This window comes from Prionailurus bengalensis, chromosome E2, assembly GCF_016509475.1.
Source record: "Prionailurus bengalensis isolate Pbe53 chromosome E2, Fcat_Pben_1.1_paternal_pri, whole genome shotgun sequence".
Lineage (NCBI taxonomy): Eukaryota > Metazoa > Chordata > Mammalia > Carnivora > Felidae > Prionailurus > Prionailurus bengalensis.
Genome location: NC_057352.1, coordinates 38,769,300 through 38,786,895, shown reverse-complemented (window position 1 = coordinate 38,786,895; position 17,596 = coordinate 38,769,300). Strand labels below are relative to the sequence as shown.

General features: G+C 43.1%; 1 protein-coding gene across 3 annotated transcripts in view; it reads left to right on the top strand.

Moving 5' to 3' along the window:
* The first annotated feature begins 428 nt into the window (after nucleotides 1-428).
* The window catches only part of LOC122494308 (cadherin-8), a 364,626-nt gene continuing 347,458 nt past the window's right edge, over nucleotides 429-17,596 (top strand). Inside the window, exons 1-2 of one of the 3 annotated variants that reach the window (XM_043599374.1) lie at nucleotides 429-905; nucleotides 14,810-15,257. In XM_043599374.1, the coding sequence (XP_043455309.1) occupies nucleotides 15,009-15,257 (249 nt within the window). In that variant the 5' untranslated portion in view covers nucleotides 429-905; nucleotides 14,810-15,008. The remainder of the gene's footprint in view (nucleotides 906-14,809; nucleotides 15,258-17,596) is intronic. The other 2 variants (XM_043599373.1, XM_043599372.1) reach the window with 2 other exon arrangements.

Here is a 17,596-nt window from a genome sequence, read left to right as displayed (position 1 = left end):
CGAGCTGTAGCGTCGTAGGTAGCGGTCTGACAAGCACCCCACTCTGTCCGCAAGAGGCTCTCGGAATTGCGAGGTAAGCCGCCCACGCGCACCCCTCGGCCCTGCCGCGTCCTCTTCCGCCCACGGAGAACAGCTGTGGGTCGTTGAGACGATTTTCAAGACCACGCTAGCCTCAGGGCGCAGGTGAGAGCCGACAGAGGAAGCTCGTGGGAACCGCCTCCGCCTGCCTTGATCCTCCGCCGGCCCCCTTCTCCGGGAGGCTGGCCTTCCGCGGGCTGCGCGCTCCGCACGGAAGGGCGCATCTTCAGCCGGGGCTCTGGCTGCGGAGACGCGCGGGGCGTGCTCGGGAGCCAGGAGCGAAAAGTTGGGCGCCCACTTGGAGCGGGGAAGAGCGAGCGAGCGCGCGACAGCCGAGGGGGAAGGCAGGGAGGGGGCGGGGAGGGGGACTGCTTACATGAATTTCCAAGTGGTAGACCTGCCTCTGCGCTCTGCCCAATGAGATCCGTCAGGGGAGGCACCCGGCTCACTTTTCCACATCACTTCACAGTTACATTTGGCAGGCAGGCGGGCTCGCACGCCGGAGCGCTCAGCCCGGAATTCGTGGATTTATTCGGAATCTCCTTGCTTCCCCGAGTCCCTTCCGCCGGCACCGGTCTGGGCACGGACGGTCCCGCGCACCCGCCCGCTCGCTGCACTTTGGGCTGCGGACACCCGGACTCGGCGCGCCCGCCCCGCGTCTCCACGGCGAGCCCCGCAGCTCCGAGAGGTATGAACGGAATCCGGAGGCGCCTGCCCTGCGCGCGGGAACCTCTCTTTGCTCGCCGCCCTCGGGAGCCGACCCAGAGTCCCTGCAGCCGTGTGTGAACCAGGAAGCTTGAAATTCGCCAGCGCCGAGCTCGTCAAGAGTAAGTGCTCTCCCCCTGTCCCCTTTTCCCTCCAAGCCCCGAGGACCCCGAAAGGACCGTTTCCTTTAAGAATCCCTATCCCCCTTCGGACACCTTGTGTGTCTCCTCCCCCCCCCCCCCCCCTCAGATGGTGGACGCGGGTTCCTAGCCCAGGCTTGGGGCTGAGCTGCGTCTTTCATGATGCGCACAGCCGACGGGGCCACCTCAGGGCTCTGACGATTTGGCAAACGGTTGTGACAGTAGGTCCTGGGGAGTAGCAAGCAGCCTGTGCCCCTTTAGTCTTCCTGCCAGTCTCCATCTCCGCGGTCGCCTGGCGATTTCGCCGCCTCGCCAGGCCGGCAGGCAGGCGACGCTGCAGCCGCGCGCCTTCACTGCGGGGTCCGTGCGGAGAATGGGCAACACCCGCGGCGGGGGTGAGGAGGGTGCGAGCCCGAGAGGAAAGAAGGCGCGGGGACCGGGGCTGCCCCTTTCCCCCGCCACCCCGGGGACAGGGAGGGAGACCCCTGCCTTGGGGCCGCGGGCCGCGACCCAGCAGCGGAGAGCCCCCCGCCCCGGCGCAGGGCTTTCCTACAAGTGGCTGCTCCAGCCTACGAGGCGTGGTGCCCGCTGCAAACTTGCTCGCTCTCGGGCCGCCCCGCGGCTCTGCAGCGGCCAAGCCCCTGTACCGAACCCCGGCAGGACGCCCAGAGGCACTGTCCTTGGCGAACCCGCTCTCACAGAGGCCCCCCGAGCCGAGGACTCCGAACCCTCTCCCCATCGCCCGGCAGGGCAGGCGGCTGCGCTTTGTGCCTTCTCCCTGCTCCCCATCCGCCGACACTCGGGGGGCGGGCCGCCTTGCTCGCCGGCCTAGAGGGCTCTCGCCTGGCTTCTGCCAGCGCGTAACAGGTTCGTAAGGGACTTCCTCCCCTCCTACCGGGTTCCAGCTAGGGCTGGGGGACGCCGAACACCTGCTGATGCCAACAGGTATCCGCAGTTCTCTTCGCTTCGCTTCTCTCCCAGACCAAAGCTCTCCCACACAATGTGGCAGGAACCTCAAAGTTTTGTTACCGTTGACCCTTCCCCGCAGGCACTGCGCCGGCCGCTCGTCAAGGGCCAGCCGTTGGCCTCCGTGAGCCGAGATGGCAGCTGTTTGCTTGGGTTGCTAAATCTTGGAAATCAAACAACATGAATTGTTTATTGTTGCGAACGCACAGCATCAGTCCGTCATGGCAAATCAGGCTGTCAGCTGCTCACTTCAGCTCCAGTTAGAGAACGGGGCTTGTAGCCGAGGCAGCGGGAGGCAGGAAAGGTCCTTGCAACTTTACCACCCTTTCCTGAAGATTCCACAAGAGTTTCCTCTTGAAGAGGCACGATCCGACAATCCCTTAGCGCGCCGGAGCTGCTAATCAGATCAGCCGGCTGCTGGGTTTCACCTGGCTTCACGCAGCTTGCGGGCTGACAATGGGAAGGAGGGGGCTTCGGAGAAGGTACGCCAGCACTGCCCTCTCGGGTCGGGTACCATTGCGGAGCGGGTAGGAGGGACCCGGGTGGGTTGGGGCGGTTGTGAAGCGCCTGTCCGCCCTACAGTTCTCCTGACAGCCGTCTCAATGGTTAACAACGCTCCCTGGGCTGTCACCTCTGCTTCATTATGGGAGCTTTTCAACTGGAAAACTATGTGGGAAAGAGATATTTATGTAAGATTCGAGAGTGGGATTTTCCATCCATTCAACCTCGCCGCTGTACTTGACTGCATGCAAAATGAGCCCCGTCTTTTAGGCTAAACACAACTGAAATTTCTGCCCGGCTGTTGCCTTTCATCAGCTGTGTCCAGTTTTGCAGGGATTTTATCTGGGTGTGTGTGTGTGTGTGTGTGTGTGTGTGTGTAACAAAGAGCAAGGGAGAGAGAGATTCTTTTACAGACAGGCCTGATACCTTTGAAGGATGTTCTCTAAGGGCTGCATTTTTCTCCCCTCAAAGGGAGTTCTCCATAATCATCCTGTCCAGACATGTTTTCCACTTCCCTGGGCTCTGTGGCTGAAAGAAATTCAAGGATTAACCCTCTTATTAAATAATAACACTAATAATATTCTATAATTCTTTAGCAGATTGGAAGCTCCCCATCACATACTCATTTCATGCTGGAGCAGTTGCAGCATTTTAAACCATCCCCTTTGATAGATTTTTTTTTTTTTCTGGACTCTTGGAGTCCAGGGCTTGGAGTTGAGAAAAATCTCCGAAAACAGAGAAGAGCTTTCCCAGCAACTCTGGGATTGCTTCATTCAGGGCTATTGAGTGGCATTTCGTCTTCCTCATTGTTTGTTCCCCCTGCCACCCAAATGAGTGTCAAGGTATCCCATGTCCATCACGAATGGGCTATATATTTTAGAGATGCTGGCTAACGTTCTCCAAAATTTGTGCTGTAATGCTGTCACTTAAACTTTGAATCTTTCTCCCCTGCAACCTAGATCTTGTATTTCTAGTTATTATTACTGTTAAGAATCACTCCGGCTTTAAAATCCCCAGATTCCCAAAACTCTCGAGATTCTTGATAGGTAAATCTCTACATGCAAGACTCAACATTTTTTTGGCTGCATTTTTGCTGCGCAGGATGCATTTTTGAGTTCTTGAAGGTGCTCTGAATTTCACTGAAGAGCAATTTTATAGCAGCCTTCCCTAGAATAGCAGCAGCATTTGCTGCTCTAAAGGATATTCTCTCTAAAGGATAGGAGGTCTTTAACCTGAAAATAACTTTATTTGGGTATTGTGTAGAACTCTGGTCCAGACCGAATTCATCTAAGGCAGCCCCTTAGTTTAGCACTGAACACACTTAAGTAGCCAATGGTGGTATGATCAATGTAAAAACAAACAGCCCATAAAACATGCTCAGCAGGCTGGAATAGACCACGTGAGAAGGCATTTGTAAAGGCTGTTGTATGAGCATATTCGTGATACAACATTTCCGTGTACACTGTGCACAGATTTAAGGTCTTAGGATGCTGGTTAGCTGGGAGCATCGGATTTTGGAGCAAAGCATGGGAACTCCAAAGAATCAGGGTATAATGAGTCTATTCAAGAAGTTGTACTTAAAGGTTTTGCTTTCCAGTTTCCTTTCATTGTTCATTAGTGAGGAGAAAGGAACAATCATCCAGAAGTTAGAATCCACACTTACCAACTGTCCAGAAAACCATATTATAAGTAAATTAATGCTTTAAGAAAAAAAAATCTTTATTTTTCTACTCAAGGTGGCACACCTCACAGCTTTATCAACATTCCAATCTGAGCAAAATTTCCATGCAAAGCCAGAAGCTTTTCAGGGGTAAAATGATATTCAATTTATATTTCCAACCACACTTTTCTGGTTTATCAGCCAAGTTTTGTGTTTGACAAATCAAGGAGCAAGCATGATCAGAGTAGCCTTTTAATTATAGATGGAGTCTAAAGTCTCAAGACTTTGTTTTGGAAGTAGCGTGCTCAGTGATACTGTGGATAGTGGTGTCAGTCATTTTATATTGCCTAAAAAGTTACTTGGAGAAGCAGGAAAAAGATGAAGTTTTCTTCCCCCGTTGTTTTCAGCATTGTTGCATTCACAGCTGAAATGATCATGTTTTGCTTTTTAGTTTAGGAAAAGGCTCCTAACTTTGGTGTATTAAACACCACCTGCAGAGTGTAAGAATTCAACCCTGGCCGGTCCTGGTAGCTCTGTATTAGGTGTGGTACACACATACACAAAATTTACTTGTAGAAAACTTCAAAATGTGCCCAGATAACTAACTTATGTATTGGTTCAAGTATGAGGATTTTTATCATGTTTCCTTTGCCATTTCATCTGCCTTGGATGGTTTGATTTGCACCCCCACCCCCCACCCCCGGCTTCCTGAATTTGTATATTGACCAGTCTTTTTTTTTTTTTAATATCTTTTTGCAGTGCTGGAATTTTTTTTCTCCAGAATCCCACAGATGTGTATTTGTGAAATAAAATATTATTTTGATGGAATAAGGCTGTCATCTGAATTAGTGGGGCTTAATTAACCAAAGAGCGATTAGGCTTTTCTCATTTAATTCCCATAGAAAGTTGCGATGAGCAATCTATTTCTGCTGAACCGTTGGTTCTTGCCTCTGGAACCAGCTTCAGATATAACCATGAGGAGAAAATTAGTTGAACCTGGCAACTTCGAAAGGTCAGAAAGGAAATAAGTTCAAGGGATGCCATTCAGCTGCTGCTCCCATATGCTGCCTCTAGCTAAGTCTCCAGAGTTACTTCATGGCAAAGCACCAGGGCCAGTACTGTTTCCTTTTTCTATCATGTCCCAAGCTTTTATTTCCCGAGTTTTAAATGTCATATGCTTTTCCTTATAATAAATATCATCTACCTTCTTGACTTTAGAAGTCTTGTTTTTAAGTTTTATTAATAGTTGAAATAGATGCGGTTTTCTGTCTTTCTTTGGAAAACATCATAAAAGAATAACACTTGTACTTAAAACCTTCAAACTTTCCTTTCCTATTCTCTCTGCCAAAGACAGTTGCAAATGTTGAAATGATGGTTAGTTGAGGGCAAGCACAGAGTTAGTGCTCTGCAAACATTTATTTAATGCATCAACAACGAACAAAGACTGCCCTCTCTTCCTTTACTAGGAGATTCTCAGTAAAGGATGGGGTGGGATATAATCCTACCCAAAATCCAGTATTATGATTATAAACCTCACTTGGAAAATCAAGACCAGACTTATATCAAGAATGCTGCTAACCTATATGGGATGCAAAGTAGTGTTTTATTGGGGAAAACACACTAAATTCTGAAGTGTTGCATGTGTAACTCAGTGTCCATACCTTTCCCTTGGTGGGGGAATGTATAAAATAATGAAGGGAAGAACTTTCCCTCTTTTGCTCCTTCCTTCCCCTCCCTCCTTTGCTTCTCTTTAGTATATTTTGTATTTGAATGGAAAGTTCATATTAACCTTATGTGAATTGCAAGTCAGAACGTCTTAGAAGACCATTCTATACTCTTCTATATTGCGTTAATCAGCAGGATACCTGGCACTCACATGTACACAATGGAAAAAAATACTGTTTGCCATGATAAGGTATTTCTGTGAATAGATTTATTTACATTTTAAGCATGTTGAATATACTGTAAAGGAATATTAAGTGGAATTCTTTTCTATGTATGTCATTAAGTGAAAATGTTATAGTACCTTCATGTTCTATTACCGATAACATTTTCCATGCATTGTTTCTTTCTAGATAGATTAATGCATAAAATATGACTATTTGATTTCCAATGTGACACAAATAACATGAAATAAGTAGGTGAGGGAGTGATATGAATATCATAAGGGAATACTTTTCTTTCTTATACATGCAACCTCATCTTCCGAACTTGTTATAAAAATTACAAGGACACATTCCATTCTTTATTTCTCTATTGCTCTTTCAGCTTGACAAACAGAATTTAATTTTCTGTGTTGAAGTATTTCCATCTTCCTACTGGGGGTGCTCAAAAATGAAAAAACCATTAATTTATACTTATTTTTATTAAAGTGGTAGGGCATATTTGTGTTTGTCTGAGTTTGACTCAAATATAGTTGGTGAAGATTGTACTGATTTTAGAACTCCTATAAATACGTTAATTGTCATGACCTATGTATTCTGTTGTATCTCAGTATTACTTTTGTCAAATGATTGCTTGTTATCTGTCTACCCATCTATCAACTGTGTTCGTAGTTCATGGTAACTGTGTCAGCGGGTGGTTTTTAAGCTATAAAGTCTTTGAAACATGAAAGAATGACAGTCAGGTGCACTTGTAAGAATGGTTACTACACAGTATAATCTAATTGGCAGAATCTTGACTTAATATGCTGGGATACTTGGCTGCATTTCAGTTTTAGTATTACAGACTCTGTACCCTTGGTTATGTGATATAACTGATTTTAACCATTTCCGCATGACTTAAGCAAGAAGCGAGAGCTTGTAATTTTCAGCTATCACCAGTAGTGCTGAAGTGAATGGAAACCAGTTGTTGAATACTTTTGAAAGAAGATACTACCTGACAATCTCCTATTATTATCTTCTCTCAGCAGCCTTCTGAGTAGTGTTGAGAGATCATTTTGGCCTCATTTCTGAGTTAGTGGGGACTCCTCACTTTGACCATTCTCATAGGAAGGTAGATGATGATGAAATGCAACAGAATTTTTTTTTTTTGGTAGCAGTACCCGGCCAATGAAATGTTGGTCATCGAGTAGTTAAAGTTTGGCTGTAGTGCAATTGTACAATAGGATGTAGCAGCCCATGTTTTTCTTTGAGTGGTTACAAAGGGAGGAATAGGTCCCATGTGGATGTTTAGTGCTTGTGTGTTGTCCTGTCTGCAGAAAATAGTGAAGGGACAATGCTATGTCTTCAATGGAAAGAGACATGGTTGGCTCTTGGGAGGGGACTAAAAATCCTGCCCTTTAGCAGCTTAATAAAACTATTTGAAGTCATTAGTTTTGTGTTAGCTGTGGGCAGGGAAAGCTATTTATAAAGTGCTATTTTATTCGTATCCAACATGGTTCCTGCCATTTAAAAAAACAAAAAAAAAAACACAAGAGTTGGAAAAGGTTATTTTATTACCTGTTCTAAATAGAACGCTGGGATATTCCCCATTGAGGTACACAGCAAGAAATTGAAATCATTTTTTTAAATATCAATCAAAAGTCTTTGTTAAGTACATGGAATTTTCAGTAAATAGTAGCTATCATTGCTTCATTGATAGAGTTTTATGTGCATTCACTTATTTTTTTCCACTGTCCCTCAAGTTAGAGAGTATGAAACAGAGCATCAGTTCCCTTGTCATAATTGAGATACATCTCCCCGTACCTTATGAGTGATAGAACAGTAATTCAAACTATTTCCAACTCCAAACTCGATGTTTCATCACCTGTGCCGTGGAGCTTTTCACAGCTCAGCTACACTACAATTGGGCAAGAGTAAAATTGATTTCTATTGGTTACTGTGATTTAAAGGGTCTTGGTTCACAACCTTGGGAGTTCCCAGAGTGAACTTTGAAATTGGCCTCCATATACAGAGGGCACGGAGTTGCCAAAGAAAGATGTGAGACACTCCTGACTGGTAGGTGGCAGTGTTAATAAACAAGGGAACTCAGATATGAGGTTTTCTCTCAGGTGGTCACACGATGAGATCTCCGCATCTGTGCACTAGAATCTTAAGGTGTTAAATAGAGGCCTCCATGGGGTTCAGTCACGTATTTAGTCCAGATGGACTCACCAACATCTTAATCCCTCAAAGCTGAGTCCTTGAAATGACTCGTAGTGAGAGAACAGTGGGTAGAATGTAGGTCCAGGAATAGGGATGGGATAAAAATTCCTGCGCCAGCCCTCTGATCCACTGGTGGTCACATCTTCACAATGACCTCCTCCAACAAAAGGCGAACACATTGTTTTCACTCCTAGGTCTCTATTAAACTTTGAGCACGTTACTTAAAGACAGCAATAGATGGGGCTTTCAAATGGAGAAGGAGGTATTTAGAATAGCCCTGAGAAATCACTGCCTGACACTACTGTGTCTATAATTAGCAAGGGATACATGGAACTTGTGTTCATTTTTTTGAGATGATCTCAGTACACTTCTGTCTTAAGAGTCTGACAGAATAGATTCATCTTCAATATCTTAACCTTATGATTTCAAGAAAGTTTTCCTAAATGAAGGTCTGGGTCTATAACACTAGAAAAGGGCCTTATTTTGACCTGGTCTTTGTCACAGACCTAGTCACCCCATGCTGAAATTTCCCTAACAAATAGAAATGCTTCTGTGCTCTGTGTGTAGAACAAAGTTCTGACTCCTTGGGAAAGGAGAAGGCATTTATTTTTGCCGAGGTAACCAATAATGATTAAACTTCATGAAAACTAAAGAAAAAGAGTCACGTGCCAATGGCAGCAGAATGGATTTGGCAGGTGTTCTGGGTGGCAAAATAAGCGAAAGATACGTGCTTTTGAATAGAATAATAGCTGGATTAAGGATATGGTAGGAGACCAAGGAAAGATGATTAGAGGGTTGTGGCTGATGGGGAGATAAATAGGGTGTGTGTGTGTGTGTGTGTGTGTGTGTGTGTGTGTGTGTGTGTTTGAAACAAAAACAAAATTAGAATCCTGTTATGCGACGGGTATCTGGTCAGGGAATTCTGAAGGCTTTAGGAAAGATGACTCTCCTGAATTGTATTTGGATGCATGCAAGTACCATCCCTCTCTAAACCCCAAATATATCTGTGCCTGTTCCGTTCCAGTCATCCAGCGTTTGGCGTGAATTGCACTGGGCCACAAGCTGAATCTCATACCCCATCTGTGTTTCTGAAACACCACTTTGAATTCAATGTGCATTTACCTGTTTTGAAGCAGCCTGCTAATGGTTCTAAATTCAAGGTCAGAAACATTTTTAATAGAAACTCTCTGGTCTTATGTGTCATTTTTGCTTCTATGAAATATTGTGGCTACTAAGCCTGGTGGATAATAAAAGCATAATTTCCTGTCAACCACAATAATCTGCTGGATTGAATCCTAAAGTGCCTGTAAAAGCCCATTTTTATTTTAGACTTCACCTATTGGTGTGCGGCTTATTGTTTAGAACTTTAATCTACCTTGTTCACAAAATTGATGGTGGAGTATATTTTTGCATAGTGACTTAACATACCTGAGAATTGACCACCTTAAAAAAGTTCACCATAAAAAAAATGTTGGGATCAGCAGAGTAACATCCAGGCTGTAATTAGAAAGGTGTCTAAAATATGTGTATGAATGAAAAGTCAGATTGTAAGTATGTTACCCAAGAGAGGATATTTTCTTATGGGGAAAATTCTAAAGACTTTCTTACTTGTAAGAATTCCAGAGAGACTGTAAAATCTCTTCATCTCACTATCTGGGTGTAAATCAATGCAACAGCATTATAATAAAGTGGATTGCTTGGCCAGACATACGTACTGTGGTTGGAAAATCTAAAAATAAATTGATTTTTTACCCAAGCTTTACAACCTTGCTCAATTTCTTCTTCCTTGCATAGACTTAAGCAGTTTGTGTATGAGTTACTCTTCACGATGTTTATTAATTCTGATAACAGTGACATCACATTTGGTTGCATCTCAAGAATTCCTATAAAGCTATTTTCTAATCATCAAAGAGGACATTACCTCTGCTTGTGGCAGAGGTGAAAGCAATATAAATAGTATGGTTCTAATTGTCACAGTAGAAGCTCATTTGTCTCCAAGTGAAGACTCTCTAAGGCAGACTTCGCTGAACGGAAGGCCAAGTCTCACCACCCCCTGATAGCACATTTGTGCCTGTGAATACTCCAGTTAGTGGCACAGTTTTACCAGAGCCTTGCATAAAGTAGTGTGTGTGTGTGTGTGTGTGTTGGGGGGGACGGTATTGTGACATCATACAAATCGCATATATTCACACCAGTGCAGGGATTCCCAAAGTCTGATGTGTGTATGTACTCCTGTAGGCACAGTGAGGGTGAGCCCTGCGTGGGCCTGGGAGGAAAAACCTTCTCACCACGCTGCTAAATCCTTTGTTATTTTAAGGAGAAGGTCTGAGTTGGGAAGTGGTCTCATTTGCTCCAACCCCAGGCTTCTCAGACTCTAGTCCTCAAATCCATACAAAGTCCCAGGCCCCCACCCTCCATTTACTGGGTTATTATCTGCATTTTGGCCAGGTTTCCTGAGGATTTGTATGCATATGAAGGTTTGAGAAGCACCCCCAGGGGTGTTGTGGAGAGGACTTACTACATTTACCAGAGCCCATTGTTAAATTTTCAGGAAATGCCAGAACTTGTTAGTGGCCACAGCGAGAGCTTGTAATTGGTGGAAGTATTTACATTATGGAAATCATAAATCAAGGATTCTTTCTTTCGAGAGCCACTTAAATATTTAACAGCATATCCTTGCCTCTAACTGTTGATTTTCCTTTTTATCGGAGACAGATGACCTCAGGCTTTGCCAGTGTCTAGTTAAGAGAAAATAAAACATTACTTAAAATACCAGTCTCTCTGTGCTTCAGTTTGCTTATCCATAAAATGGGAATGATGATAACAAAGTGATAATACTTACATTAGGGTTATTTTGAAGAGTAGATGTAAATACATAGCTGTGTGTGTACATATAATATGTATATATATATGTATGTAGTCTTGATTTACCCTATACATACAAATATGTGTGTATGAGTTGATGATTTACTATTACCCAAACACTGTCTAAGTGTTTATTGTTAATCTCTTTGTAACAAATAACATTGGTTTGCCATTTTAAAATAGATATTAGAAAAAACTCACATTTTAAATTTAATAGTGCAAGTAATTTAAGAATTTGGCTGCCTGAGGGAGGGGTATATGACTGTGCTAGAAATTCTGTGCAGGGGAGGGTAGTAGAAATGACCAACGTGGATGAAGGAGAGTCTCCCTTCATCCCAATAGAGTTAGGATAATTTCTCTCCAGAGCTCTGCCACCAGCTATTGGCCACTGACCAAATCATTCCTCCTTTCTCTGAAAAATGAGGAATCAGATTGGAATAGCACTCATATGTTTCCCATACCCTGTCTGTAGGATGGAAAATATTTCTATTCCTCAAAGCCTTGGAGAAATCCAACATGCTCTTTGCTTCACGGAGAACTGGCAGAGTAGAGGGTACCCTATTTGACAGGTACTCTGTGGAGACCATGTGTGGGATGAATTTGGTGGGTGGAGAGCAGATCATGGATTGAATGATCTGGTAAGTAATGATTTGCAGACTACCCAAGATGCTGGATTAATCGGTGGTCTAGTTCCTGTGCATTGCCTGACTTAAATGCCCTTTCACACCTAACTCCTCCCCAGTTGGGAAATTGCTTGCTTCTCAACGCTTAGATGTCACTTCCTCCAGGAAGCCCTTTTTTTTTTAATGCTGTGAAGATGAGTGGCATACCATCGCTCTGTATTTCTGTAACCCTTCTCAGCCTGCATTTCACTAAATATTGTAAGTATATCTTTGTTAGTCTGTACCCATTGGACTCTTTGCTTCCTGATGAGAAGAGTATTGACCTGATTGCCTGTTGACCATCAGAATACACTCATCAGTGTTTATATAACGAGAGACGTGGTAAAGAATGAGAATTTTGGAAGTAGATTACCTAGATTCAAATAATGATCTGCTCCTTACTGGAGGTATTTTTCGGGGCATGCTGTTTAACTTTTCTGTGCCTCAGTTTTGAATGAAACAGTGTGAGACACAGTAAGATTTATCCAGCTCTAAGATACTGCGTTAATGGGTGGTATTTTGGGCTATGCATCTATTCCTTTATTAATGCATCCTTTGTGACTAACAAAGGTGTGCCATGGCGTACAATTACTTCAGGGTTTGTTATCACTTTTTACCCGATTTTGGTAAGTTTGGGTGCAGTACCTCTCATGTCACATTTCATCCTGGCTGCCAGTGGATGGCTTCCATGAAGGAAGTGTCTATTATGAGTATCGGATTAAACTTTCTTATCCCAGAATCATCAACAACAGAACAGATGCCAGAATATACTTGCAGAGTTATTTGGCACAGTTTAAAAATAACTGTACGCTCTAGCCTTTTCTAATTGCTTTAACAAGACTACCTCTTCTAATCCTCAAAATAAACCATTTAGGTATTATTATAATTGTTGTTATTGTTGGTAGTTGGCCTCCACTAGTAAATGCAGTTTTTTAAACTAGAATTCAATCCCCAGACAGGCTGATGCTGGAGGAAAATCACAACCCACTTAGCCTTCTTGTCTTTGTAGTTCTCTGGCCACGAGAAGGGCATGCATGGGTTTTGAGCATTCAGGGATGTTCTGTCTTAGAGAAGGTGAATTTGGAGAGAATATACACTTTTTCCCGAGAAGAATTTAGAGTGAGGCTATGTGGACAGGACAGGTCTCAACTACTTTGTGATAAGGTCCAGCCTTTCCTCCCCGGCAACACCTTTGCCTTCTCCCATCCCACCTTCCGGAAGATTTTTGAGTGCTTTGTGTCACTCTTGGACCTTACCTTCTCCTGCCATAGAGGTCATGTGGCTTAAGTCTCTGCTTTTTCATTTGACTTTTTAACCAAAGCCTCCCAAAGGGATGGACCATGTCAACACCACCCTCACAGTCTGGTTTAGGAAAAACAGTTTAGTGAGTGCTTCGCATGTTCCTGCTGCTTTATCAGAATCTTGTTTCTGACTCCCCCTACTGACTGGAGGAAAGTGGGAATTATTTTTATTGCCATTTTGCAGAAGAGAAAACTGAAGCTCGGGAACTTATGTATCTGATGCATCATGAGAGAGACCTCAAGTGGCGTGAACTGGGATTCAAACCCAGGCTTATCTGCCTCCACGGTGGACCCTGTGGCCCACTACTGTGCTCCTTTAGCACTGTTCAGGCCCCCTGTCTAGGAGAGGGCAGGGTGTGTGATGGTCGTGCTGTGAATGCTGGTTAAACAGACCAGTGGATGGGCAATTTAGAAAGAGATTGATACTTGGGGATGTTTTTCTTGAGAACTTTCAAATTCCGTCTTGTTTTAAATTTGAAGCCTGCAAAGGTCTGCTTCTCACACTGGAATAAGAGAAGGTCATGATGGAAATGTGCTTTAAAGAAAGGCTTCTCTTCCTTTTGTGTGCTGCGGTTCCAGGGGAAGCAGAGGATATTGTTCTGGGCTCTGTTTTCTCTGAGCTGGTTTCCTATTGAAAGGTTTTCTTCCCTTCCATTTACAGACAACTGCCGTTTGCAGTGCTTTCCCTAGGCACTCATGGGGCGGGGCCACCTGAGGTACCGTCCTAGTCCCGGAGATTGAGCTGAGCCCGGGCAAAAGGTGACAAGTGGGGTGATTCCACTGGCCATCTTGTTAGATCTGATACAGCCTGTATTTGCGGCAGAATCTGGGTCTGCCATTTCAGCTGGCATCACTAAGGCCACTCACTAGCCCAGCCAATGTTAATGACTTTCTTGCTTTCCCATTCTGAGCCAGAATGGGACCAAGGACCTAGAGGTGAAAGGTTCCCTACCCCATTATGAATTCCCTGAGCCAAACTGATCCCCATGGTGTCCTGAGGAATTATTTTCCCATTTAATCTAATTCAGCAAGGCTTCTCTCTGGGTTCTGCAGTGAACATTCTTTCTTTAAAAATAATTTTTTTGAGAGGGAAGAAACACATTTTTCCACACTGAAGGTAAGCAAAAAAATGTATTTGACACCTCAGGTAATGGAGGATTTTTTTTGCCCATCCCTTTCTGAATCTCCTCAATTGAAAATTGTATTTTTACCATATTTCATTCCCAAAGGAGCTTTTCATAATTTAAATCTCCTGTTCAACTGTACATTTAGAATGGGAGCTCTGACACCAGCCTGATTATAGCATACATGCTGGACATTACAGAATTTCTCTCTGGGAGACTTCTAATTTTATTCATTCATTATTAGCATCCTGGCAGAGAATAGCATTCTGCACCCTGAATTGGACCATCCCTTCTGATGCTTTGTGGCAGCTAAGACTGTAAAATGGGAAATTTCCTTTCCCAATCTCATGTGTAAATTAAAAAAAAATACCCATTAAAGGCTATTTATACTGCTCAACATAGAGTGAACTAGAACCCATTTTTAAATCAGAAGAGAGGGAGGGAGGGAGGAAGGATGGGTGGAAGGAAGGAAGGAAGTAGGTAGGGGAAAGAACTTGTGTTACTTAAGCGGTTTGTGATAACTAACATAGGTACAAATAAAAAAATCTAAATAAAGCTTAACAAATAAAAGGACCCACTCATTCTAACTCCTAAGATCCACTTTTTAAACTCGAGAGTTGGGGAAATGCCTGCTGTTGTTCATTTAGGTGCTTCTAAAAGGCAGCAGTTTTGTTGGAAGACCTGGTGGAGTGAACCTTTACTCTTTCTCCTTGTGTTTGCAGGCGATTTCAGTGAGAAGGAGTGCCAGCGGATCGTGGTCTCAGAAAAGCGGCTTAGATGATGTCTGTTTCCTGTGCTAGAAACACGTGGCAGAGCTGTAAGTAAACGCTCGACACTGCATGATGAATTGGATGGCTGCAGACCGGAGGCAAAAAAAATAATTGTCTCATTTTCGTGGTGATTTGCTTAACTGGTGGGACCATGCCAGAACGGCTAGCGGAAATGCTCTTGGATCTCTGGACTCCATTAATAATATTATGGATTACTCTTCCCCCTTGCATTTACACGGCTCCGATGAATCAGTCTCAAGTTGTAATGAGTGGATCCCCTTTGGAACTAAGTAGGCTGAGTGAACAGCGGATTTTGAACCGCTCCAAAAGAGGCTGGGTTTGGAATCAAATGTTTGTCCTGGAAGAGTTTTCTGGACCTGAACCGATTCTTGTTGGCCGGGTAAGCTACACTTTTAAGATCCCCATTTCGGGATCTGTTTCTCTTCTTTAGATCTTTAACATCCGACTTGTCAGAATTGTTGGCACACTTAGCTGTAGTACTTTAGGCCAGTTTAGTTACCTATTGGTTTCTTTAGGAATATGACTAATCCCACTGTAACAGTCTTAAATGTAGACAGACTGCTCTTCTGGTGAAGGCTCGTCTCCCCCACCACTTTCCTCCCTTCAGATACAAAATACTTGTGTAATGTGTGTACCTACAGACTTTTCTTTCCCATTTTGTACAAGAAATCTGCATGGCAAACTTTTTCTCTAGCTTAAGTATTTGGAAGAAGGATACATTTTTGTTCGGTTTGAATTTCCTACAACCTTGATTCCTAAGATGTTTAGTTGTTTCATTTTGTTTTGAGGTCATGTGTCTCCAGTTGCAGGTAGATTCCCCCCCCCCTTTTTTTTCTGTGGTTTGTTTGTGGTTTTAGTCATTAACCTGGGTTGGAGAAAAAGAAATTCTTGGAGTGGATGTTTAACAGTGCTTTGTACTGTAATTCAATAAAATTTGTGATAGGAAACTAGTTCATTCATTGTCAGATGGAATCAAATGTATACAATCAAAATTTCACCTAGTGGCGTGTGTGTACATGTGTGTGTGGGTATTTACATTTGTTTTGTCGTTGACAGGTTAAACAAATGTTCTTTCTGTAGGTAAGTTTTTTTTTTTCCAAAATCATACCATGGGTACTGAAGACTGTATACATTTATTCCTCAGAACTGTTCATAGGCTTCTATTAAATTTGATACATCATGGTAGAATTCTAATTATAAGCCTACCAATGGCTGATTTTCCTGATAAGGGAGATTAAGATGTGAATCATGCCAATATTACTCATTTCCCAAAAGCAGTGATTTAGAAAAATAGGAGAATTAAATATTGATCTCTAAGACCTGAGTTAACTCTTTGTGTTTGACTAGGAACTTGTGAATACATTCCTGCTTCTACCTTATTGTCTTGCAAAGCAAATTGAGACTCTCCAAGGGTTATGTTTTCTCATTTTGTATAGTTAGTCTACTTGGACAAACGATATCTGGATGAGGAGATCTCATGAGTAAATCAAATAATACTTATTAAGCCCTTTCTATGTGTCTGTCACTGTTCTAGGGACACTGGAGCATATCCATTTTCAAAACCATGATCTCTTTCTTGAAGAGGCTCATACTGTAGCCAGTATTGAGTGTTTATTATGTATTGACCACTCATACAAAAGCACTTTGTGGGCACAATCCTGTTTGCATCTAAAAATAGCTTTTCTCCTCTTTCTGTGTATATATGTGTATGTGTTTATGTGTGTATATATACACATATAAAAAATGTGCGTGCAAAACAGCTCTACACTACTTTTCTCAGATGTAAAAATGCAAAAATTTCTGAAAGATTTTTTTTGCATGTTTAATACAAACTCAGGTAGCAGAACTGACTTGAGGCTATTTATAGTCATAATGCATCCTATTACTGTGACTATTCATATAATTCCCAGCAGAAATGTTAATGTGCTTGAATACAGGGTACTGCCCCAGACCCTGCTAAGGGTGTTACTTACTATACAGTTTATGTACCTTAATATGTTTCCAAATGTGGAAATTCCTGAATTTTGAAACACATCTGGCCCAGTGGGGTTTGAATATGGGCTTCTTGACCAGCATTATGTTTTTTGGTTTGTTTTTTAAGTACAGAAACTGAGACTTAGAAGGATTGGTAAAGCAAACCAAGATCATTGAGCTAGTAAAAGTTCTGAGTTTGAATCAAGTTGGGGATTCCCAAGGCCATAATTTTACCCACCATATCCTATTACATTTTAGGAACTAGTTGCCACGTGTTGAAACCATAATTTGCACTTAAATGTTGAATACAAGGGTGACTGGCTGGCTCAGTCAGTAGAGCGTGAGACTCTTGATGTCAAGGTTGTGAGTTTGAGCCCCATGATGGTTGTAGAGATTACTAAAAAATAAAATCTTTGGGATGCCTGGGTGGCTCAGTCAGTTAAAGCGTCCAGTTTCGGCTCAGGTCATGTTCTCATGGTTCATGAGTTCGAGTTCCACGTTGGGCTCTGTGCTGACAGCTCAGAGCCTGGAGCCTGCTTCAGATTCTGTGTCCCCTGCTTCTCTCTGCTCCTCCCCAACTCGTGCTCTGTCTTTGTCTCAAAAATAAAAAAACATTAAAAACATTAAAAATAAAATCTTTAAAGAATAAAAAAATTAAAAATCCTTGATCTTAATGAAAACTGAGTTAATGAATACAGAATGCAGAGCCTGTAAAGTCCAGAAAAGTGTTCTGGGTATTGAGAA